This window comes from Haliaeetus albicilla, chromosome 11 (assembly GCF_947461875.1).
Source record: "Haliaeetus albicilla chromosome 11, bHalAlb1.1, whole genome shotgun sequence".
Taxonomy (NCBI): Eukaryota; Metazoa; Chordata; class Aves; order Accipitriformes; family Accipitridae; genus Haliaeetus; species Haliaeetus albicilla.
This window is the reverse complement of record NC_091493.1, coordinates 43,129,588-43,151,556: the sequence shown is the minus strand read 5'-3', so window position 1 is coordinate 43,151,556 and position 21,969 is coordinate 43,129,588. Positions and strand designations below refer to the sequence as shown.

The window sequence follows — 21,969 nt, the reverse complement described above, 5'->3', positions numbered from 1 at the left end:
GGGGGAGAAGGGGGGCTTGAAGGGGCTGGGGGCACCGAGGGGTCTGGGACCCACAGCACCCATGCTCCTGGGGGGACCCACAGCCCTGGGGGACCCAATTCTGGGGAGCAGGACCCACAGTCCTGGAGACCCACAGCCCTGGGGGACCCACTTAGGGGGAGCAGGACCCACAGCACCCACCTCTGGGGTGCAGCACCTACCCCTGCGGTGCAGCACCCACAGCCCCAGGGGACCTGCAGCCCAACGAGACCCCCAGCACCCATCTCCATGACATGTAGCCCCCCTGCCATTCCCACCCCAGGACGACCCACTGGCACCCCTCCACCTCCACACAGCAGCACACCCCCCACGAGGACTTCCCCCCTCCACACCCCCCACAGCACCCATGGGTGCTTACGGCCATGTAGGCGGCGCAGCCGGCGCTGCGGGTCTTGGCCTTGGAGTCGACGAGGCGGCCGCTGATGCCGAAGTCGCAGAGTTTGACCTGACCCCGCTCGTCCAACAAGATGTTGGAGGGTTTGACGTCACGGTGGATCACCCCATGCTTCTCTTTCAGGTAGAAAAGGGCCTTCACGATCTACAGGGGAGGGGTGTCAGCAGTGGTGGCCCCCCAGCCAGGACCCTCGCGGTCTCCCCAAGTGTCCCCCAGGGTCCCCTCCCCACTCACCGCCACCGTCATCTTGCCCAGGATGCGCTCCGGGATGGGACCTTGGATGCGTTTCTTGAGCTTCTCGGCACAGGTGCCCATCAGCTCCATGGCGATGAAGACGTCGGTCTGAGGAAGAAGACGAGGGGTCAGCGGGCAGGGGACAGGGACGGACACAGAGCCAGGGAGGGACAGTGGGGACACCTCCCGCCATGGCTGGGGCGATGGGGACAACACAGAGTCCGGCAGGGACAGGGGACGGAAGGAGGGCGATGGCCGGATCACCCCGGGGCGGTGGGGGGGGGGTCCGGGTCCTTGTGGCTAGATCCAGACTTTGGGGAGGGGGGTGGCTGCGGGTCGTATCCAGACCCTGGAAGGGCCGAGGCGGGGAGGGGCTCACGTTGGTGATGAAGGTGCCGAAGCACTGGACGATGTAGGGGCAGTCGTGGCTCTTGAGCACCACATCCAGGTCCATCAGGATCCGTTTGTTCTCCTCCCGGTTTCCCGAGCGCCGCATTTGCTGGGGAGGGGACAGAAAAAATAAGGTGTGTGGAGGGGTGGATTTCAGGGCCAGATTCCAGCCTCGCTGTGGGGCAGGGAAGGGAAGGACCCCGGTATTTAAGGGGGGGGGGGGGGGGGGGGGGGGGCCCCTCACCTTGACGGCGATGACATGGCCCGTCTTGCGGAAGCGCATCTTCCAGACCTGCCCGCAGGTGCCGCTGCCGATCTCCCCCAGGTTCTCCAGGTCGTTGATCTCCGCCTGGTAGCGCTGTGAGGGGGGAGCGGGAAAGGACACAGACATGGTGGGGGGGGGTGTGGGGGGGTCAGGGTCCCCCCTGTGTCCCCCCCGTCCCCCGCTCTGTGCTTACCTGCCCCCCACGGTGAGGTAGCCTGTCTGCTTCATGATCTCCTGCAGCTTCTGGTCGATCTCGATGCTGGGGAGAAAAAGGGGGGGGCCCTGGCCAATCAGCATGAGGCAAGGGGGGAGGCCTGGCCAATCAGCATAGGGCAAGGGGGTGACTAGCCAATCAGCACAAGGGGTGGGAGCTGCCTAGCCAATCAGCACATGGGGACTCACCCACACAACTGGCCAATCAGCACCGGGGGTCAGGGGGGCTGGCCAAGTCAATATGGGGGGCACCTGACCAATCAGCATGGTTGGGGAGAGCCTGACCAATCAGCACATGGGGGAATGAGGGGTGTGCCCCACATGGCCAATCATGCAGCTGGGGGTATCCGCCCATCTGGCCAACAAGCTCTGTAAGAGGCAGCTGGCCAATCAACATGTGAGGGAGGGTGCCCATGTGGCCAATCAACAGAAGGAAAGGTCTCCAAGCCAATCAGCACTGAGGGGGACATGCCTACTTGGCTAATCAACATCCATGGACTTCTGGTCACCTGGCCAATCAGCACAAGGAACTCTCCTCTCTGCTTGGCCAATCAGCATGTGCAAAATCACAGCTATCCAGCCAATCAGCACACAGGGAATACTGTCTGCCTGGCCAATCAGCACCCACAGCCCCCTGCATCTCTGGCCAATGAGCACATGCATCTCCTCCCTGCCTAACCAATCAGCAACCAGTAGGTCCTGCACATCTACCAATCAGCACACAACTCCCTTGCCTGCCTGGCCAATCAGCACCCAGCATCCTCCAGATCTCTTGCCAATCAGCCCCCACAGGCTCCTGCACCACCCAGCCAATCAGCACCCACAAGTCTCCTGCCTGACTGGCCAATCAGCACATGCAGGCTCCTGTATAACCAGCCAATCAGTGTATCACAAATCTCTTGCCTGGCCAATTGGCACACAGGAACCCCCAAGACCTCCAGCCAATCAATCAGCCAATCAGTGCACATTATTCCCTCTTGACCTCTGGCCAATTAGCACACACAGTCTCCTGTACATTTGACCAATCTGCCACCTAATAATTCTCCTGCCTGGCCAATCAGCACACACAATCTCCCCTGGGCCTCTGGCCAATCAGCATGCGTGATCCCCCTGGACCTCTGGCCAACCAGCACGCAGAATTTCCCCTGGACCTCTGGCCAATCAGCACACACGATCCCCCTGGACCTCTGGCCAATCAGCACACACGATCCCCCTGGACCTCTGGCCAATCAGCACGTGTGATCCCCCTGGACCTCTGGCCAACCAGCACACAGACTCCACCCTCCCCCCCCCAATCACGGCGCACCAGCCACCCAGCCAACCAGCCCAGGAGGTTCCCCCAGACAGCTGGCCAATCAGGGCACCCGTTCTTGCCCACCCAGCCCATGAGCTGCGGCGGTTGGGGGGGTCCCGGGGGGGTGTCTCACCTCTCCATGCTGCGGGGGCACCAGGAAGGGTGGCTGGGGCAGCCCCAGCATGTTGCGGGGGCGGGAGGGGGGTGGCGGGTGCTGGGTGCCCTCGGGGAGCACGGCCCGGCCCCCCGCCGTCGCTCACCAGCGGCAGCTGCAGAGCTGGGGGGGGGACAGAGAGACCCCGTCAGCCCCCCCAACGCGGGGGACACACACACAACAGAGAGACCCCATCAGCTCCCCCCCACCCCCACCCCAAACACCCACCTCACCACCCCAAATCGCGCCCAGGGAGGGGAAGCACCCTGGGGGTGTCCCCCCCCCAACCCACTCACAGCACCCCGGGGTGACACAGGTTGGGGGGGGGGCGGGAAGCCCACGCACCCCCAGTCTGCTGGGAGATGCCCGGCCCCGGGTGGGCTCAGCCCCCAGTTCGGAGCTTTCTGGTCCTGTTTCAGTTCAGACCCCATTTTGCCCATTCCTGCCCATTTCAGCCACTCCTGCCCCCCATTTTGGTTCAGCCCCCATTTTGCCTGTTTCTGCTCCATTTCAGCTCAGCCCCAATTTGCCTGTTCCTGCCTTGTTTGGGCTCAGCCCCATTTTGCCCGTTCCTGCCCATTTTGCCCATTCCTGCCTCTGCCCCCCATTTTGGTTCAGCCCCATTTTGCCCATTCCTGCTCCATTTTGCCCGTTCCTGCCCTGTTTGGGCTCAACCCAATTTTGCCTGTTCCTGCCTGTTTTGCCCATTCCTGCCCCAATTTGCCCACTCCTGCCCTGTTTGGGCTCAGTCCAATTTTGCCTGCTTCTGCCCCAATTCAGCTGCTCCTGCCCCAGTTCGGTTCAGTTCTGTTTTGCCCGTTCCTGCCCTGTTTCGGCTCAGCCCCATTTTGCCCGTTTTCCTGTTACGGCCCCATTTTGGCTGAGCCCCGTTTTGCCCATTCCTGCCCCGTTTCATCCACCTCCCACCTCAGCTCTCCCAATCCCATTTTGGCCACAATTCAACCCATTTTGTGTCCGTTCCCCCCACTCCCCCCCATCCCACACCACCCACCCCCCCCCCCCCCAATTATCATCGCGGCCCCGTCTCATGCCGTGCCGCGGCCGCATGCGCCGCGGGGCCGGGCCATGCACCCCGCGGGGGCCGGGCCGGGGGCCACACTCCATGCGACAGGCAGGACAGCCACGCGGCGAGGGGGGGACACACAGGGACATTCGAGGGGGGGATAGGGACATTCAAGGAGGGGGGGGGACAGGGTGAGCCGGGAGAAGCCGATGGGAAAAAGCTGCTCCACTGAGTGGGGAAACTGAGGCACGGGCAGGTTTAGGTTGTGCCAAGGGGGCCCGACCTGCCCTTGGGTGGGCGCTGGGGGGGGGGGGAACACACGGGGATGTCCCCGAGGTGGAGGACAGGGTGAGTGTCAGCGACGTGGCAGGGGGGGCCGGGGGGGAGCGTTAGAAGTGGGGGGATGCAGGAGAAACCCAAGCGGCGGCGAGATGTGGTGGTACCTGCTCGCTGGGACGGAGCGGGAGCGGGGCTTAGGGTGATCACGATAACTGGATTGGGGGGGGGGACGGGGGGGGTGGGGGAATGGAGGGGGGGGGATGGAGAAAATAAAAAACAGGGAAAAAGGGGGGAAAAGAAAATAATAAAAAAGAAAGAAAAACACCATAAATCACAACAGGAATAAACTCAAGGCGCCGTGTGGGAGAACAGGGGGAAAAGAACCAGAATGAACTTAAACTGTGGAGGGGGTGGGGGGGTGGGAGGGGGGGTAAAAGGGGTGTGGGGGGGCTGCCAGGTGGCTCCAGACTCCCCCCCAGCCCCAAAAGTACCTTTTTTAAATTTTGTGAAGTTGTAGGGAAACACTGGAAAATCTATGTCTGGCAGTTGTGGTGCGCTGAGGGGTCCCATGTCTGTCTGTGTCCGTCCCGCCGCCCCCCCCCCCCCCCCAAATAAAGGTCCTACCTGGTGTGGAGGGGTTGATCCCCCCCAAAGCAGCTCCTCAGGGTGCTAATTGAGGTGGTGACCTCCCTGCCGCCCCAAATAACCCCCCCCAGCACCCCAAAATGCCTCTGGTAACCCCCAAACTCCTGCACTGCCTCCAGCAGTCCCCAGTACAGCCCCGTTGCCCCCAGTAAAGCCCTTGTGCCCCCCCCATTTCACCCACTAAAGCGCTCATGCCCCCAAACCCACCTGAGCTGCCCTCATATAACTCTAATACAGCCCAAAATACACCCCACGCCCCCCCATACCCTCATGTTTTGCATAATATAGCCTCAACAGCCCCCCAATATTGCCACAGTCCCTCAATGACACCCCAGTGCCCTCACAGCGCCTCAGCTGCCCCCCAACACCACTAAAACAGCCTCAACTGCCCCCAACACCCCTAAAACAGCCTCAACTGCCCCCCAGAAACCCTCCTGCTGTCTCAGCTCCCCCCAGATACCCCCACAGCGGCCCGAACTGTCCCCCAATATCCTCCCGATATGGCCTCTACTGCTCCCAATACCCCTAAAAGAGCCTCAGCTGCCCCCCAATATTCCTAATATGTTCTTAGCTGCCCTCAGGACCCATTAGATGGCCTCAACCATTCCCCAATACCCCTAAAAGAGCCTCAGCTGCCCCCCAGTATCCTTAAACTCAGCCTCAACTCCCCCAAGAGCCCCCAATACCCATAAACCAGCCTCAACTGTCCCAATGAGCCTCCCAATACCAATAAATCAGCCTCAACTGTCCCCAGTACCCCTAAACCAGCCTCAACTGTCCCCAAGAGCCCTCAATACACCTAAACTAGCCTCAACTGCCCCCCAATACTCCTAAACCAGCCTCAACTGCCCCCCAATACTCCTAAACCAGCCTCAACTCTCCCAAGAGCCCCCCAATACCCTATAACAACCTCAACTGTTCCAAGAGCCCCCAATACCCATAAACCAGCCTCGACTGCTCCCCAATACCCCTAAAACCCACCTCAACTGTCCCCAATATCCCTAAACCAGCCATAACTGCCCCCAAGAGACCCCAGCGCTCCTAAACCAGCCATAACTGCCCCCCGACACCCCTAAAATGCCCCCGAATAGCCAACAAACTGCTGTAACTACCACCCATAATCTTAAGACCGCCTCAGCCGCCCCCCAATACCCCTAAACCAGCCTCAGCCGCCCCCCCAATGCCCCGAAGTTGACCTCAGCCTCCCCCCAATACTCCAATCTTGGCCTCCACAGCCCCCCAGCGCTCCTCAAACAGCCCCACCCGCCCCCAACACCCCCTAAAACGCCCTCCACCACCCCCCCAAAGCCCTTAAAACAGCCTCACACCCCCCCACTCCACCCAATACAGCCCCCCACTCCCCACAGCACGGCCTCAAGCTTCCCCTCCCCGAGCTCCTAAAGCAGCCCCCAGACCCCTTAATAAGACCCAACAATGCGGGCACCCCTAACCCAGCAACCCCCCCCGCCCCTCAAATCGCCTCAGCCGCCCCCGCCCGGGCCTGGGCCTGGTTCCATCCCCCGCCGCCTCCCCGCCTTTCCCCCGGCGGTCGCCTTACTAGGCCGGGCCCGGGCAGGACTGATGTCGAGATTGAGGTCGATCCGGCGGCGGGCTTCGCGGTTCTCCTGCTTGAGCTTCGCCTCCAACCGGGAGAGCTTCTGCTCCAGCGAGGACGCCGCCATCTTCCCCCTCAGCCAGCCCCGCCGCCGCCGCCGCGCAGCCAGAATGCACAAACAGCGCAGAGCGCATGCGCGGCCTGACCCAACCGGGCTACCGTCCGGCGCGAAGCGCGCTTTTCACGGCTTTCAGGTCAATGCCGGCCACCGTCTTGCCCGTTGGGTGGGTAGGGGCGGGCGCTTCGGGTGTGAGACCGCGCATGCGCCGTACCTGCGAGGAACTGGCGGCGCTGGCGCCACCTACTGGGGGTAGTGGGGCGCATGCGCACGAAGCCCCCCTTCCCACCAGGGGCCTATAGAGGACCCCCCCACCCCCCAAAAAACCCGCCCTGACCCCCCCCCACCTTGGGGACCCCCCCCTCCCCAGACCCCCCTCCCCCAACACCCATGCCCCCCCACACACCCCCAGGGAGCTTTATGGGGGGAGGTGGACACTAAAAGGGCATCACCCCTCCAAAATGGGGGGGCATCACCCCCCCAAAGGGCCCCCAGCCCCCCCCCCCCCACAGGGCCCCCAGCCCCCTCAACCCTTTTTTAACCCCCCCCCATAACCTTTCTTTTTTTTTTCTCTGCTTTTTTTCCATTTTTTATTTAAAAAAACCCCAAAACAAGCCAGGCCCAGGGAAGGGGGGAGGGGCACAGACCACGATTGGGGGGGGTGGGGGGAGGGCAGACCCCCCCCCTCGTGGCAAAGGAGGGGGGGGGCTGCACCCCAATTTGGGTAAAGGGGGGGGGAAAGGGGGGGGCACAGGCTGGGGCAGGTTAAAACATCTCCGGGCAGCGCCCCCCAACCCGACCCATCCCCTCGCAATAAAAATCCCGCCCCCCCCGAAAGAAAAGGGGGGGCCCCCCTTAAAAAGGGGTGCCCCCCCAAGAGGGTGGCCCCCCAAAAGTGAGTAGCCACCCCAGGAGAGGGGTGACTCCCCTAGAGTACCCCCTAAAGAGAGGTGCCTCCCCAAGAGAGTAGCCCCCTCCAAAAGAGGGGGGTGACCCCCCAAAGAGAGGGCCCCCCCCCAAAAAAGGGGGTGGACCCCCAAAGAGAGGGGTCCCCCTCCCAAAAGAGAGGGGTCCCCCTCCAAAAGAGAGACTGCCCACCCAAAAGAGTGGGGTGAGCCCCCCTCAAAGAGAGAACCCCCCAAAAGAGAGGGGTGACCCCCCCAAAAGAGAGGGGGTGGACCCCTAGAGAAGGGGTAGACCCCTCAAAGAGAGTACCCCCCCAAAAAAAGAAAAAGAGGTCATCCCCCAAAAGAGGGGGGCAGCCCCCCCGCCAAAAGAGGGGTGCCCCCCCCTCACCCCCAACCCCCCCCCCCCCCAAAGTCTCTGTGCGCAGCGGCCGGGGGGGTTGCGACAATACCCCAACCTTGGGGTAAGGTGGAACCCACCCGGATACCGGGGTGCTCACCCCACCCCAATTTTTTTTTTTTTCTTTTTTTTTTGGGGCAGGGGGGGGTGGTACCTCTTCCCCCACCCCTTCCCCAATTTGGGGGGGGGGTTCCATCTAGGCGGGGAAGGGTTCTGGGGGGGGGTTCCTCCTCCTGGAAGTGGCTGCGCTGCAGCAGTTTGACGTGGTACTCGTAGATCTTGAGCGCGGGGCCGAGGCGGATGGAGAGCCCCGTCAGCACGTCCGCTCGCTGCATCAGCAGCAGCGACTTCCCGTCGATCTCCTGGGGGAGGAAGGCGGGGGGGGGGGGACACAGGGACATGATGGGGGGGGGGGAGTGGGGAACCCCCCCCCTGCTGTGGGGGTGGGGGGCACCCATGGAGTTTGGGGGGTTGGGGGGGGGGTGTCTAAGCCAGGGTGGCCCAAGGGATGGTGGTAAGTGGGATGGGGAGGAGTAGGGGTGAACTGGGGGGGGGCTTTTGGGGACACCCCCAGGGACAAGGGACATGAGGACACTCATGGGGACAGCGGGACACCCCTGGATTGGGGGGGCACACCCATGGGGTGGGGAGGAACCCACGGAGTTGGGTTGGGGGGTGTCTAACCCAGGATGGACCAAGGGATGGTGGTGAGTGGGATGGGAAAGAGTAGGTGTGGGTGGGGGGCTCTTGGGGACACCCCCAGGGACAAAGGGACATGAGGACACTCATGGGGACAGCGGGGACACCTCGGGACACCTGGGGGGGCACCCATGAAATTGGGGTGGGGGGGGTGTCCCTAAGGGGATACAAGGAACACCCAGAGATGGGAACACACACACACACACCAGCCTGGGGATGGCATCAGTGGGGACACCTGTGGAGATGGCCCTGCAGACATGGGGGGGGGGGCTCTTGGGGACACCCCTGGGGACAAGGGGACACTCATGGGGACAGGCAGACCCCCCCCAGCGACCCCCCCCTCCCCAAGTGGACAGGGGCAAGTGGGACACCCAGAGATGGGGGGCATCAGCTGGGGACAGGGACGGAGCAAGCAGGGACACCCCTGGGGACGCCCGCGGGGACACCCACGGGGAACAGAGGGGACACTGGGGGGGGTGACACGGGTGGGTGTGGGGGGGTGACACAGGGACCCACCTGCTCCTGGAAGGCAGTGGCCTGCTCGGGGAAGCCAGCCTCCGTGAAGTAATCCACCACGTCCCGCACGGACCACTCCACCGGGTCGGATGCCTTCTCCTTCTTCCCGGCCCTGGGGACAGAAGGGACAGTGTCACCCAGGGTGGGGGCGAGGAGGATGACACAGCATCACCCCGGGGGGGGGGGGGGGGGGTGTGTGACATATAGAGGGGGGACACGGGGCCCCCCCCAGACTCACATGCAGCTGAAGGGGGCCCCATCGGCGGCCTGGGGTCCCGGCCGGCCTGGGGACAGGGGCACCGAGGGCTCCGCACCCGCCAGGGCTGGGGACACTGTGGGGACACAGCGGGGTCGGGCCCTCACCCCGCAGCTGCCCCCCTAACTGCCCCCCCACCCCCCCCCCAAACTGTCCCCAAATCCCTGCACCCCCCAAAACTGCCCCCACAGCACTCTGACCCCCCCAAACTGCCCCCCTCTGTCCCCAAACCGCCCCCACAACCCCCCTCAGCTGTCCCCCAGTGCCACCTAACTGCCTCCCCACGCCGTGCACCCCCAAACTGCCCCCCCCACCCTGACCTCCCCCCGCCCCCCCCAAACTGCCCCCCCGAGCCCTGACCCCTCCAAGTCCCCCCAGTGCCCCATAACTGCCCCCCCAGAGCCCTGATACTCCCCAACTGCCCCCCAGTGCCCCATAACTACCCCCCCACTGCCCTGAGCCCCCCAAAACTGCCCCCAGCTCCCCCAAACTAACCCCATAGAACTGTGATCCCCACAACTGCCTCCCTCGGCCCCCAAACTTCCCCCCCCGTGCTCTGACCCTCCCAAACTGCTCCCTAAGTGCCCCCAAACCGCCCCCCCAATGCCCTTAACTCCCCAAACCGCCCTCCCCATCAGCCCCTATTCCCCCCCCAACTTCCTCAGGACCTTCTCCCCCAAACAGCCCCCCCAAGATACTCCCCCCCGGGGGGGTTACCTGCTCTGTCAGGCTGCCGAAGGCCCCCTCTTTTTTGAGGGGGGGCCAGATGGTGGCAGGGCGCTCTCCCCCGGCGAGCAGGGCCTTGGGCTGGGGGGGCCGCTCAGGGGGGGGCTGCCCAGGGGGGCGAAGCAGGGGGCCCCCCCGACCATCACCATTCAGCTGCCGGGGGCCCCCCCCATCCTCCGAGGCCTCCGAGCCCGTCCCGTCTTCCTCTTCATCCTCCTCTTCCTCCTCTTCCTCTCTCGCTGATGCCTCGGTGCCGCTGCAGGGGGGCTGGGGGGGTGGGCATGGGAATAAGAAGGGGGTGTCCCCCAAAAATGCAGCCCTACCATGAGTTCACAGGGTCCCCCTAAATCTGAGACACCCCCTCATCCAAAAACTGCACCCCTACCCTAATCCCATAGGGTCCCCTTAAATCTGGCCCCCCCTAAAAACCCACAGCCCCCCCCAAAAAAGACCAGGGACTCAAAGCCACACCTCATCCCCAATGCTGCATGACCTGCCCCCCCAAAACCCAGGACACCCCCCCAGAACACCCCCCACCCCAGTCCTGCAGGGCCCCCCCTAAACCCAGGAAGCCCCCCAATTTTGCAGTATCCCCCCCAAAAGACCACAGGAATCTTAGCCCCAGTTCCCCCCCCCCCCAAAAAACAACCGCACAGATTCCCCCCACCCAAAACCAAGACCCCTTAGACCCCCCCCAAGGTTCTGGGGCCCCCTCCCAACCTCTCAGCCCCCCCCCCGGGTCTCAGTGACACCCCCCCCACCCCAATCCCCTCAGGGCTCATCCCCGGCCCCCCCTGTCCCCTCACGGCCCCCCCTGTCCCCTCAAGACCCTCATCGTCCCCTCAAGACCCCCCCAGTCTCTCAAGCCGTTGTCGTGTGTCGTCGCCCCCCCCGATCCCCTCAACCCCCCCCCGGTCCCCTCACGCCCCCCCCGGTCCCCTCAGCCCCCCCCCGGTCCCCTCAGCCCCCTCCCTCCCGGTTCCCGCCATTCCCTCACAGTCCCCTCAGCGCTCCCCCCCCCCCGCCCCCGTTCCCCTTCCCCTCAGCTCCCCCCCTCCCCCTCCCCCTCCCCGGTCTCCCGGTGCCCCCCCACGCCCCCCCCGGTCCCCTCACCCGGTTCTGTCCCGTTCCCCCCCCGTTCCCTCACCTTTCGGGCCCTGCCGGCGGCCCCACGTCCGCGCTCGGCGCGGGCCATGGCGATGGTGGCGAGGCGGGTTCGTTCCAACCGCCCCCCGCCGCTCCCGCCGGCTCCCGCCGCCGAGCCGGTTCCCGAACCGCCGCCGCCACCACCCTCCACCGCTCCCGGGTCCTCCTCCGGTTGTTCCCAATCCCCCGTCGGTCGGTAAAGCCGATCCTTGAAGGCGCCCGCGGGTTAATCGCCCGTCGCCGCCGAGGTAACGGGCGGCGTCGCGGAGGCTGACGGGGGGTTCGGCGCGGCGGGAGGAGGAGGGAGGAGGAGGAGGAGGAAGAGGAGGAGGAGGAGGAGGAAGGGGGGGGCGGCGGCGGCGGCGGCGGCGGCGGGGGGGGTCGGCGGGGCGGCTGGACGCGGGCGGCGTTGCGGTAGGAGATGCTGCCCTTGTTGACGCGGAGCACGGCCCGTTGCTGGATGAGCTTCTCCAGTTCGGCCCGTGTCCGTTCGGGCTCGGGTCCGTGCCGCCTTCGAACCATACGGCAAATCCGTTCGAGGTCGGGTCGAGCTTTTCGCGATCGTAACGAATCGATCGTATCTAAAATCCACTCCTGGTACCGCGGTGCCTCCGGGCCCGGCGGCGGCGGCGGCGGCCCCGCCATGGCCCCCGCCCTCCTCCTCCTCCTCCTCCCTCCGCCTCCTGCCTCCCTCCCTCCCTCCCTCCTCCTCCTCCTCCTCCCTCCGCCCCCCCCCCTCCCGCCCCGCCGCAGCCCCGCACCGGCCGCCGCCGCCGCCGCCCGCCCGCCCGCGCCTTAAGGAGGAGCCGCCGCCCGCCGCCGCCGCCGCGCACCCCGCGCCCCGCGCGCGCCTTAAGGTGGAGCCGCCCGCCCCGCCCCGCCGCGCACCGGACGACCCGCCCACTCCTGCCCTCCTGAGCCACGCCCAGAGAGAGAAAACAAGCCACGCCCAGCCAGGAAAAAAAAGCAGCCACGCCCAGGCAGCAAAGCCACGCCCATCCCCGGGGCCACGCCCCCGGCACCCCTTGGGTTCCCCCAATTCCATGAGGCTCCACCCCCCCCGGCGTCCCCGCCCCCGATTCCAAGGGCCCCCCCCCAATTCCAAGACCCCCCTAAAACCCCCGTGGGGTCCCCCCAGTTTCCTTGGGGCCCCCGCAAACCTAAAGGCCCCTCCCAAGTCCAAGCCCCCCCCCAAACCCACAGGGCCCCCCCCAAAACCCATGGCCTACCCCCTCACCACCATGGGGGTCCCCAAACCTACAGGCCCCCCCCAAACCCCATAGGGTTCCCACCATTTCCTTGGAGCATCCCCAAAATTATAGGGCCCCCACCTCAATATCAATCCCCCCTAACCCATGGGGTGTCCCCCAAAACTCACAGGGCCCCCCCCAATTCCAAGGACCCCCCCTTTCCTTGGACCCTCCCTGAATCCACAGGGACCCCCCCCCATTTCCCTCTACCCCTGCCCCATCAGTGTCCCCCCCCTTTACATTTACAGGGTCCCCCCCACATCAGTGGGGCCCCTCCCACCCACAAGGCCCCCCCACTTCACCCCCTCCTCCCCCCCCAAATTTTTAAAGCAGGATTTTTAAACAAAACTTTATTGGATTTGTCTCAAATATGTTTACAACGGAGCCCTGGGGGGGGGGGGAGGGCAGGGAGGGTTGGGGACCCCCCCCGGCCTTTTAGGGACCCCCCCCACATGTCATGCCCCCCCTACAGGGAGCCCCCAATCCTGCTGCCCCCCCAGCCCCTCCCCACCACCCCCTCACATTTTGGGGCTAAAACCGCAACGATCCATTAAAATTGAGGGGAAGGAGGGGGGGTGTCGAACCCTGCCCCCCCCGCCATTAAAAAAAAGGGGGCCGGAGCCCCCCCGATGGGTAAAAGTGGGGGGCTGCCCTCAGCACCCCCTGGGGGCAAATAACCTCCCAGAGGGGCAAATTTACCCCTGAATTACCCCGGGGGGGGGCAAATCCCCCTTTAGTTACCCTTTGGGGGGGGGCAAATCCCCCCCCTAAATACCCCAGGGGGGGCAAATCCTCCCCTCAAAAAACCTGGGGGGCTCCAAATTGCCCCCCAGGGGGTAAATACAACATATATATTACCCCAGGGGTAGTAAACCACCCCACTTACCCCCCTGGGGGGGGGGGCAAATCCTCCCCCTATATTACCATGGGGGAGCAAGTGCCCCCCAATATTATCCTGGGGGGGGGGGGGGGGCAAATACAACCCCTGAATTACCCCGGGGGGGCCCAAATGCAGCCCCTTGAGTACTCCAGGGTGGGGTAACCCCCCAAATTACCCCATTGAGGGGGGGGCACCCCCAAATCACCGCACCCCCCCTCCCCCCTTGGGGGCACAGTGCTGTCAGGCAGGGGTTGACAGCCCCACTGCTCACCAGTGCGAGGTTGTTGCTCCCCCACCCCGGGGGGGGGTGTTTTACCCCCCCCAGGGGGTGTCGTAGAGCCCCCCACGGTGGGGGGCGGGGGTTGGGGGGGGCCACCCCCCCCCCCCCGGCTAGAAGTCGGCGAACTCCTTGGCGCAGCGGTCGGTGAGGGAGACGCGGATCTCTTCCTCCTCGTACTCGTCGAAGTTACTGGTGTCCCCGGGGCCTTTGCACTTGGGCACGAAGGGGGCTTCCACCTGGGGGGGGGGGCGTGAATGCCTGGGTCCCCTCCATGGGACCCCCCCCTTCCACTCCCCAGAGCCCCCCCAAATTCATGGTGGTCCCCAGAGAGGAGGCTTTGCCACCCCCAGGACCCCCGTGTTCCCCCCCCCCGAGATGCTCCTAGCAGCTCCATGGCTCCCTCCAGCACCCTGTAGGGCCCCCACATCCCCTCCCGGGACCCCACAGACCCCCCCCCAGGACCCCCATGTCCCCTCAGGCTCCTCCAGGAACACATCTCCTCCTAGGAAAACACCAGACCCCATAGGCCCCCCACGTCCCTTCCTAGAACCCCCTAAACCCATCTGAGATCCCCCATGTCCCCTCCTAGGACCCCGTAGACCCCCACAGGACCCTCTGTCCCCTCCTGGGACCCCCCAAGGCCATCTTAGATGCACCACGTCCCCTCCTAGGACCCTGTAGACCCTCCCCCAGGGCCCCCATGTCCCCTCCTAGGGCCCCACAGACCCCCACAGGACCCCCTGTCCCCTCCTGGGACCCCCTAAGCCCATCTTAGGTCCCCCATGTCCCTTCCTAGGGCCTCCTAAACCTATCCCAGTTCCCCCATGTCCCCTTCAGGACCCCCAGCCCCCCTCCAGGACCACCCCCCTCGCCCCCCCAGCCCACCTTGCGTTGGTAGATGGCGATCCAGTCGGTGGTGGAGAACCATTTGTGGCCTTTAATGTCGGCGACGCCGTTACGGAGGTTCCCGAAGCGCTTGGTCAGGTCGACCTGGAGCAGGTTGCGCAGGAGGTCCTTCAGGTCCGAGCTGAAGTGCGAGGGGAACCGGACCTGCGGGCGCGGGGTCAGCCGGACGCCTGGGTCCCCAACGCCGCGGGGTGGGGGGTGGGGGGCCCCCCCAGACATTTGGGTCCCTATTGTGGAGGGGGGGGGGGGAACCGGATGCTTGGGACCCCGTCAGAGGGAGTGGGGAGTTGTCCCAGGGTGAGCTTAGATGCCTGGAGATGCTCTGGGAGGGCATGTGGATACCTGGGGTTGCTCTACGGGGGGCGGTCGCATAGCTGGGTCCCCACTGGAGAGGGTGGGGGGGTTGTCCTGGGGGGGCTCGGATGCCTGGGTCCCCATTAGAGGGGGTGGGGGGTGTCCTGGGGGGGCTTGGACACCTGGGGATGCTCGGGGGCTGGATGCCTGGGATCCCTTTGGAGGGGGGCTGGAAGTGCCCAGCAAGGCCCCAATCCCTGGTCCCTTTCCCAGTCCCTGCCAGTGCCCCCAGGCTCTTTCCCAGTTCCCCCCACTGCTCCCAGTCCCCCTCCAGTCCCCCACGTGCCTTTCCCAGTAGCTCTCCCAGTGCTCCCAGTCCCTCTCCTAGTCCCCCCAGTACTCTCAAGTCCTTCCAGTCCTCCCAATCCCTTTCCTAGTGCTCCCAGTCCTCCCATTCCCTCTCTCAGTCCCCACCTGTTACTCCCAGTCCCTCTCGCAGGGCTCCCAATCCCTTCACTCCTCTCAGACTCTCTTCCCAGCTCCCCAGTCCCTCTCCCAGTTTCCCCAATCCCCCCAATCCCTACCCATTACTCCCAGTCCCTCTCCCAGTGTTCCCAGTCCTTCCACTCCTCTCAGACCCTCTCTCCAGTTCCCCAGTCCCCACCCGTTACTCCCAGCCCCTCTCCCAGCTCCCCCAATCCCTCTCCCAGTCCCCCTAGTCCTACTCCCAGTTCCCCCAATCCCTCCCATCCTCCCAGAACCTCTCCCAGTCCCCTCAGTGCTTCCAGTCCCTCTCCCAGTCCCCCTCAATCCCTCTCCCAGTCCCCCCAGACCCCAATCCCTCCAGTCCCTCTCCCAGTCTCCCCAATCCCTCCCATCCTCCCAGACCCTCTCCCAGTCCCCTCAGTGCTTCCAGTCCCTCTTCCAGTCCCCCTCCCAGTCCCCCCAGTTCCTCTCCCTTTCCCTATCACCCCAAGCCCCCCCGCAACTGCACAGCCCCCAAACCGCCGCCATCACTCCCATAACCCCCCCAGCAGCCCCCAGGGGAGCCACCCCCCCACTAAGGACCCCCCACAACCCCCTGGGGACCCCCCCCCAAGGCAGGACCCCCCCTCACCTTCCCCGAGACGATCTTCTCGTAGATCTGGATGGGCTGGTCAGCGAAGAAGGGGGGGTACCCGGCCGCCATCTCATAGATAAGGACCCCCAGGGCCCACCAGTCCACAGCCTTGTTGTACCCCTGGTGGGGGGAACACATGCACACATGGGGTGACGGGGTGGTCCCCCAAAACTTGGGAGGTATCCCCAAGGGGGTTTAACACCCCCTGCCCTCACCTTGCTGAGGATGATTTCGGGTGCCAGGTACTCGGGGGTGCCGCACAGCGTCCAGGTCCGGCCCTTCACCCGCTTGGCGAAGCCGAAATCTGTCACCTGGCGGGGGGGGGGGGGGAGGAGGACAGGGACCCCCCCGGGGGGGGGGGAGCAGAGGGATCAGGTTAGGGTGGGTGGGAGGCGATGGGGTGTTTTGGGGGCTGTGGGGTGGACTGGGGGGGATTTGGGTGGTTGAGGGAGGGATTTGGAGGGGATTAAGGGGTATCTGGGGGGGGCAAGGGGGCTTAGGGGTAACTTGGGGTGGTTTTGGGGTGCCCTAGGGAGTTATTTGGGGGCTTTAAGGGCTATTGGAGGGGGAACAAGGGGGTTTTGGGGTGTATTTGGGGGGCTTTGGGTAATTGGGGGGGGTGCTTTGGGTGCCCTGGCGGGTGTTGGGTGGGTATTTAGGGGGATTCAGGGTACCGGGGGGGGTGTGTCAATGGGCTTTTGGGATGTATTTGGGGTGGTTTTGGTACCTTGGGGGGGGCTGTGTGTTTACTCTAGGATATGCCTCGAGTATTTTGGGGTGCCTAGGAGGTACTTGAAGGGATTAAAGGGGGTGTCAGGAGAGGTTTTTGGGTGTATTTGGGCTGTTTCGGGTACCTCGACACATCCCTGCTGGTCATGAGCTGCTTTGGGGGAGGTTTGGGGCAGTGGGGGGTATCGGGAGGGGTGTGGGGGGATTTGGGGGGTCCAGGGGGCTATTTTGGGGTACCTCAATGTAGCCCTGCTGGTCGATGAGCAGGTTCTCAGGTTTCAGGTCGCGGTAGATGAGGTCGAGCGCGTGCAGGTACTCAAAGGTCAGCACGATTTGGGCCGCGTAGAATCGGGCGTGGGGCTCACTGGGGGGGACAGAAGGGGGCTGAGACACCCCCCCCCACCCTCCAGACATCCCCAGAAGTCCCCAAGGATGCCCTGGGAGGCCCCAGAGACCCACCAGCTCCCCCCTGAAGACCCTTTCTAAGACCCCCTTGCATCCCCTGTCACCCCCACAATTACCAGAGACCCCCCCAGAACACCCCAGAGACCCCCAAGACCCTCCAGGGACCCTCAGAACCAACCAAGATCCTTCCTGAGGACCCCCTGCCCCGGACCCTCCAAAACCTTTCCCTGAGACCCTTTGGGACCCCCACAACCCTCAGAGACACCCCTCTGAGACCCCCCCAGAAACCCTGAAAATCCCCAGAAGTCCCCAAGGACACCCCTCAGACCCCTCACCAGACCCCCCCAACACCCTTCCTGAGACCCCTCAAACCTCCCAAGACCTTTCCTGGGACCCCCACAATCCCTAGAACCCCCCTGAGAACCCCCAGAAGTCCCCAAGGACCACCCAGAGACCCCATGGGACCTCTCCAATCCCCACTGAGGCCCCCCCAAGGACCCCTCAGAGCTCCCCAACACCCTTCCTGGGACCCCTCAAAGCCCCCAAGACCCTTCCTGGGACCCCCACCATCCTCAAACCCTCCACGGGACCCTCCAGAAGTCCCCGAGGATGACCCAGAGACCCCCTGGGACCCCTCTGACCCTCCCCTGGGACCCCCTCAGGACCCCCCAGCCTTCTGCTCACCTGAAGCGGCCGATGCGGCGGAGGTGGGAGAACATCTCCCCCCCCGGGATGTACTCCATCACCATGTACAGGTTGGAGTTGTCCTGCCGGAGGGGGACGGGGGACGTCCACGGGGGACAGGGGACACCTTGGGGACAGCCCGGGGGGGACGGGGGACGTCCAAAGGGGATGGGGGACACACGGGGGACCATCCAAGGGGGATGGGGGACACCCCAGGACCACCTGAGGGGGATGGGGGACACCCCCAGGGACCACGCGAGGGGGACGGGAGATATCCCAGGGGGACAGGTGATATCCGAGGGGACAGCCTGAGAGTGATGGGGGGCACCTAAGGGGAATGGGGGGCACCCTGGGAACCATCCAAGGGGGACAAGGGACACCCCGGGGACATCCCAATGGGACACCGTGGGGTATTGGAGAACCTTCCACAAAGGTGGGGACATCCCAGGGGTGATGGAGGGACATTCAGGGGACTTGGGAGGCACCCTGGCAGGACAGGGGACACTCTGGAATGACGGGACCATCTTAGGGAGATGGGGACACCATAGCGGGGGCAAACTGGGAGTGATGGGGACCATGCTGCGGCCATGGGGACATCCTGGAGGTGATGGGAACCACCATGAGAGTGATGGGGACCACCCCGGGGACGATCCTGGGGCCCTGGGGACACCCTGGGGCCACGGGAACCACCTTGGGAAGGTAACAGTGACTTCGGTCCCCACCTTGAAGGAGTATTCGAGGCGGACGAGGAAGGGGAAGGTGACAGCCTGCAGGATCCGCTTCTCATTCAGCGTGTGCTCGATCTGCTTCAGCTTCACCACCTGCGGGGACACCCTGTCACCCTTGGGGACACTCCATGTCACACACACACCCCCCAGGGAGAGCCGGGACACCCCTGAGGACAGCCTCTCCCACCAGGCTGGGAACAGCAAGGACACCAGCATGTCCCCCTGCCACTGATGCTGGGGACACTGGGTTCTCCTAGGACCAAGGACATTATGGTCCCACCACATTGGGGACATCAGGTACACCCCCCACCACGTTGGGGACACCATGATCACCCCCTGTGACTGAGAATACCAGGGTGCCCCCCCCACTCTGGGGACACTAGGGACACTGAGGTGCCCCCAGACCCAATGCCATCAGTGTCCTACCCCATACTGGGGACACCAATGCCCCCCCCCCCGTGTTGGTGACGCCAAGGTCCCCTCAAGACCAATGACATCAACATATGTGTCCCCATCCTGGGGACACTGAAGTCCCCCCAGACCCGATGACACCAGCATCCCCCCCACCCTGGGGACACCAAAGTCCCCCCCACCCTGAGGATGCCAATATCCCCCCACAGCTGCCACCGCCGGTCCCCCTCAATGCCGGCGGGTGGCCAGGTGCCACCGCAGCCCCCCCAGAATGTCCCCGTCACCTTCTGCTTATCGAGGATCTTCATGGCGTAGTGGTGGCCCGTGTCCCTGTGCCGCACCAGCATGACGCGCCCGAAGGAGCCCGTCCCCAGCGTGCGGATGCGCTCGAACTGCTCCAGGCTGGCTGTGTTCTGGGGACAGGGACAAGGCAGTGTCACCCTCCCACCCCCAGGGTAGCAGCGTCCCCCCCGGGGCTCCAGAGGGGCACTGAGGGTTCGTGGACCCACCTGGGAGACATGGGACTGTCCCAAATGGGACGTGGGACACCCCAAAGGGACCCTGAGTGATGGGAGGGGACTGGGAACACCTCAAAGGGGACATGGGACCCCCCCAAGGGGACCCTTAGTGATGGGAGGGGATGTGGGACACTCCAAAGGGGATATGAGACCCCCCCAAGGGACCCTGAGTGATGGGAGGTGACTAGGAGCCCCCCTAAGGTGACAAGCGTCCCTGCTCAGTCCCCTGGGAGGGGACATAGGCCCCCCCTGAGGGTACAAGGGACCCCCCCCAGCCACCCAGGAGGGGACACGGGACCCCCTTGGTCCTTTGCTGAGGGCGGGGGGGACCGGGGACCCCCAGGAGGGGACTCACATACCTGGGCTGGGTTCTCCCATTTTTTGAGAAAATCCTCCTTCGCCCGGGCCAAAAACTCCTTCACTGGGTGGGACACACACACACAGGGTGGGTTATCAGCACCAGCACCACCCAAAGACCCCCCAAAATCCTCCACCAGCCCCCCCCCCCGCCCCCCCTGGCCAAGGACGCAGGCGTCCAGGCACCATGTTGTTGTCCCCCCCCCCTCACCGTCCTCCATGCTGTGGACCCAGGTGTCCAGGAGCTGCCACCAGGCGATGACCCCGGGGGGGGACGACAGACTTTGTCCCCAGGGGCACACGTGGCCCACACTGAGGTCAGCTCCCCCCCGCCCCTCCCAGTATGGCCCAGTAAGGCCTGAATGTGCCAGTACCCAGGTGGGGGGGGCGGGGAGAAAATAAGCCCCCTCCTTTGAACAGGGGAAACTGAGGCAGGGAGGAGCCGAATGGACGGAGGACCCAGGCATCTGGGAGCACCCCCCCCGGCAAACCAGGTAGCCCCCTGCCCAGCCCCCCAAAAACCCTCAGGCCTGGTGGGGGGACACTTGAGAGTGTGTGTGGGTCCCTTTACCACCCCTCAGTTAGGGTTGACCCTCACAACCCCCCCTTGGGGGTCCCCCTAACCTGAGCTATTCCTTGGGGGGGGTCTCCTCTCTCACGGCACCCCCCAGCCCCCCTATAGCGAAGGAGCCGCCCCAGCAGCAGCCCCCACAGCAGCACCTGCACCCACAGCTGGAAGGGGGGGTCCCAGCCCCACTCCATCCCCTCAGGGGCCATCGCCCCCCTCAGTGGCCTCTCAGGGCCCCAAAACCCCCCTGAGCAGGGCTGGGGTCCCAATGCCCCCCCCCGAGGTCCTCCTGATGGTCCCAGGTACCCCAATAGCCACCAGTACCCCCCTGGTCCCCTAATAACCCCCCTGGTGACCCCTCATTCACTCCTCAGCCCTCTCCAGCCTCCCCAAAGTGTCCCCTGAGTCCCCAAATAGACCCTGGGCTGGGACATGGTCTCCGATACAAACCCCCAGGTCCCCCCGATACCCCCTCAGTCCCTCCCAGGTCCCCTAAACCCCCCCCGGGTCCCCTCCGGCTTCACAGGTAACCCCCCCCCCCGTGTCCCCGGTACCGCCTGCATCCCCCGCAGCTATTGTTCATGGAGCCCCTGGGGAAATGGGGGGGTCGGGCCGGCACCAGCCACACCCCATCTGCCCCCCCCGGGGGAACCTCCCCCGGGGGAACCTAGGCATCTGGGCCCTGCACCCCCCCCAGGACCCAGGGGACCCTCCAGCTCCGCACCTGCCACAGCCCCGCCCCTTCCCCGCAGACCCCGCCCAATCCCCACGGTAACGCCCAGCTGGTCCCACCCTTCCCCTAAGCCCCGCCCATTTCCCCGGACACGCCCTCATATCCCCATGGCAACCCCCCAGCGCCCCGCCCCTTTCCCCCCTTGGCCCTGCCCTGTCCCCACTGCAACCCTGCGCAGGCCCCGCCCCTTGCTCCAGGCCCCGCCCCCGCCCCAATGGCAACCCCACGTGCCCTGCCCCTGTCCCTAGGGCCTGCCCCTGTTCCCACGGCAACCGCGCAGGCCCCGCCCCTTCCCTCAAGCCCCACCCCCGCGCTCCCCCCTACGCTCCCCGCTCTGGGGAGGGGGGAGACACCCCCGGGATCCTCCACCCCATTCCGCGGGGGACGACGACGACGACGGGGGACACGGGACAGGCCGCCCCGTTCCCCCCACCCCCCAGAGACCCCTCTGCCCCCCACCCAGGGCAAACGGCGCCGGTGCCCCCATGCAGCCCCCCCTCCCTTTGCGCGGCGTGAGCCCCCCCCCAGCTGATCCGGTGCCCCCTCCTCGGTTGGCCCAGCTTCCCCCTCCCCCCCCCCCGAGCCTGTTCCCCCTTCCCCAGTCCCGACCCGGTCCCCCAGCCCGGTTCAGCCTCAGCCGGGCCCGGTCCCGGCTCCCCCACCCGGTTCCGCTCGCCCCAGCCGGGCCTGGACCCGGCTCCCCCCCAGCCAGACCCAGTCCCCGTCCCGGCCGCTCACCGCTCTCCAGCTCCCCGCCCTTCTTGGCGGCGGCGGCGTTGCCCATGTCGGGCCCCGTCGGCTCCGCTCTCGGCCCGGCCCGGCCCGGCCGCCCGCTCCCGGCGGCCCGCCCCGCC

The 21,969-nt window shown here is 65.3% G+C and overlaps 3 protein-coding genes across 5 annotated transcripts in view; all 3 read right to left on the bottom strand.

Annotated features, from left to right (window-relative positions):
* Positions 1–6,770, bottom strand: part of MAP2K7 (mitogen-activated protein kinase kinase 7) — a 9,041-nt gene extending 2,271 nt beyond the window's left edge. The window contains 10 exon segments of the mRNA XM_069795721.1: positions 379–577; positions 668–775; positions 1,047–1,166; positions 1,302–1,419; positions 1,519–1,581; positions 2,963–2,979; positions 2,981–3,076; positions 3,078–3,106; positions 4,451–4,498; positions 6,490–6,770. Of these exon segments, the coding sequence (XP_069651822.1) occupies positions 379–577; positions 668–775; positions 1,047–1,166; positions 1,302–1,419; positions 1,519–1,581; positions 2,963–2,979; positions 2,981–3,076; positions 3,078–3,106; positions 4,451–4,498; positions 6,490–6,613 (922 nt within the window). The 5' untranslated portion in view covers positions 6,614–6,770.
* Positions 6,771–7,190: 420 nt separating this feature from the next.
* LOC138687654 (atherin-like) lies at positions 7,191–11,998 on the bottom strand. Its single transcript, XM_069795720.1, has 5 exons — positions 11,254–11,998; positions 10,079–10,362; positions 9,363–9,456; positions 9,125–9,236; positions 7,191–8,271 (listed from the first exon to the last, which is right to left on the bottom strand). The coding sequence occupies exons 1-5, from the start codon at positions 11,895–11,897 to the stop codon at positions 7,897–7,899; spliced, it is 1,509 nt and encodes a 502-aa protein (XP_069651821.1). The 5' UTR covers positions 11,898–11,998; the 3' UTR covers positions 7,191–7,896.
* A 1,010-nt stretch (positions 11,999–13,008) lies between these two features.
* Positions 13,009–21,969, bottom strand: LOC138687902 (cAMP-dependent protein kinase catalytic subunit alpha). Of its 3 annotated transcripts, none has more exons than XM_069797536.1 (10): positions 20,026–20,124; positions 19,817–19,878; positions 19,224–19,352; positions 18,523–18,621; positions 17,801–17,883; positions 16,949–17,075; positions 16,198–16,293; positions 15,980–16,102; positions 14,548–14,652; positions 13,009–13,898 (listed from the first exon to the last, which is right to left on the bottom strand). In XM_069797536.1, the coding sequence occupies exons 1-10, from the start codon at positions 20,033–20,035 to the stop codon at positions 13,773–13,775; spliced, it is 960 nt and encodes a 319-aa protein (XP_069653637.1). In that variant the 5' UTR covers positions 20,036–20,124; the 3' UTR covers positions 13,009–13,772. The 3 variants fall into 3 exon arrangements, with proteins under 3 accessions (XP_069653637.1, XP_069653636.1, XP_069653638.1); XM_069797535.1 differs by having other exon boundaries at positions 13,010–13,898; positions 14,548–14,712; positions 20,026–20,105; XM_069797537.1 differs by lacking the exon at positions 20,026–20,124 and adding an exon at positions 21,854–21,969 and having other exon boundaries at positions 13,011–13,898; positions 14,548–14,712.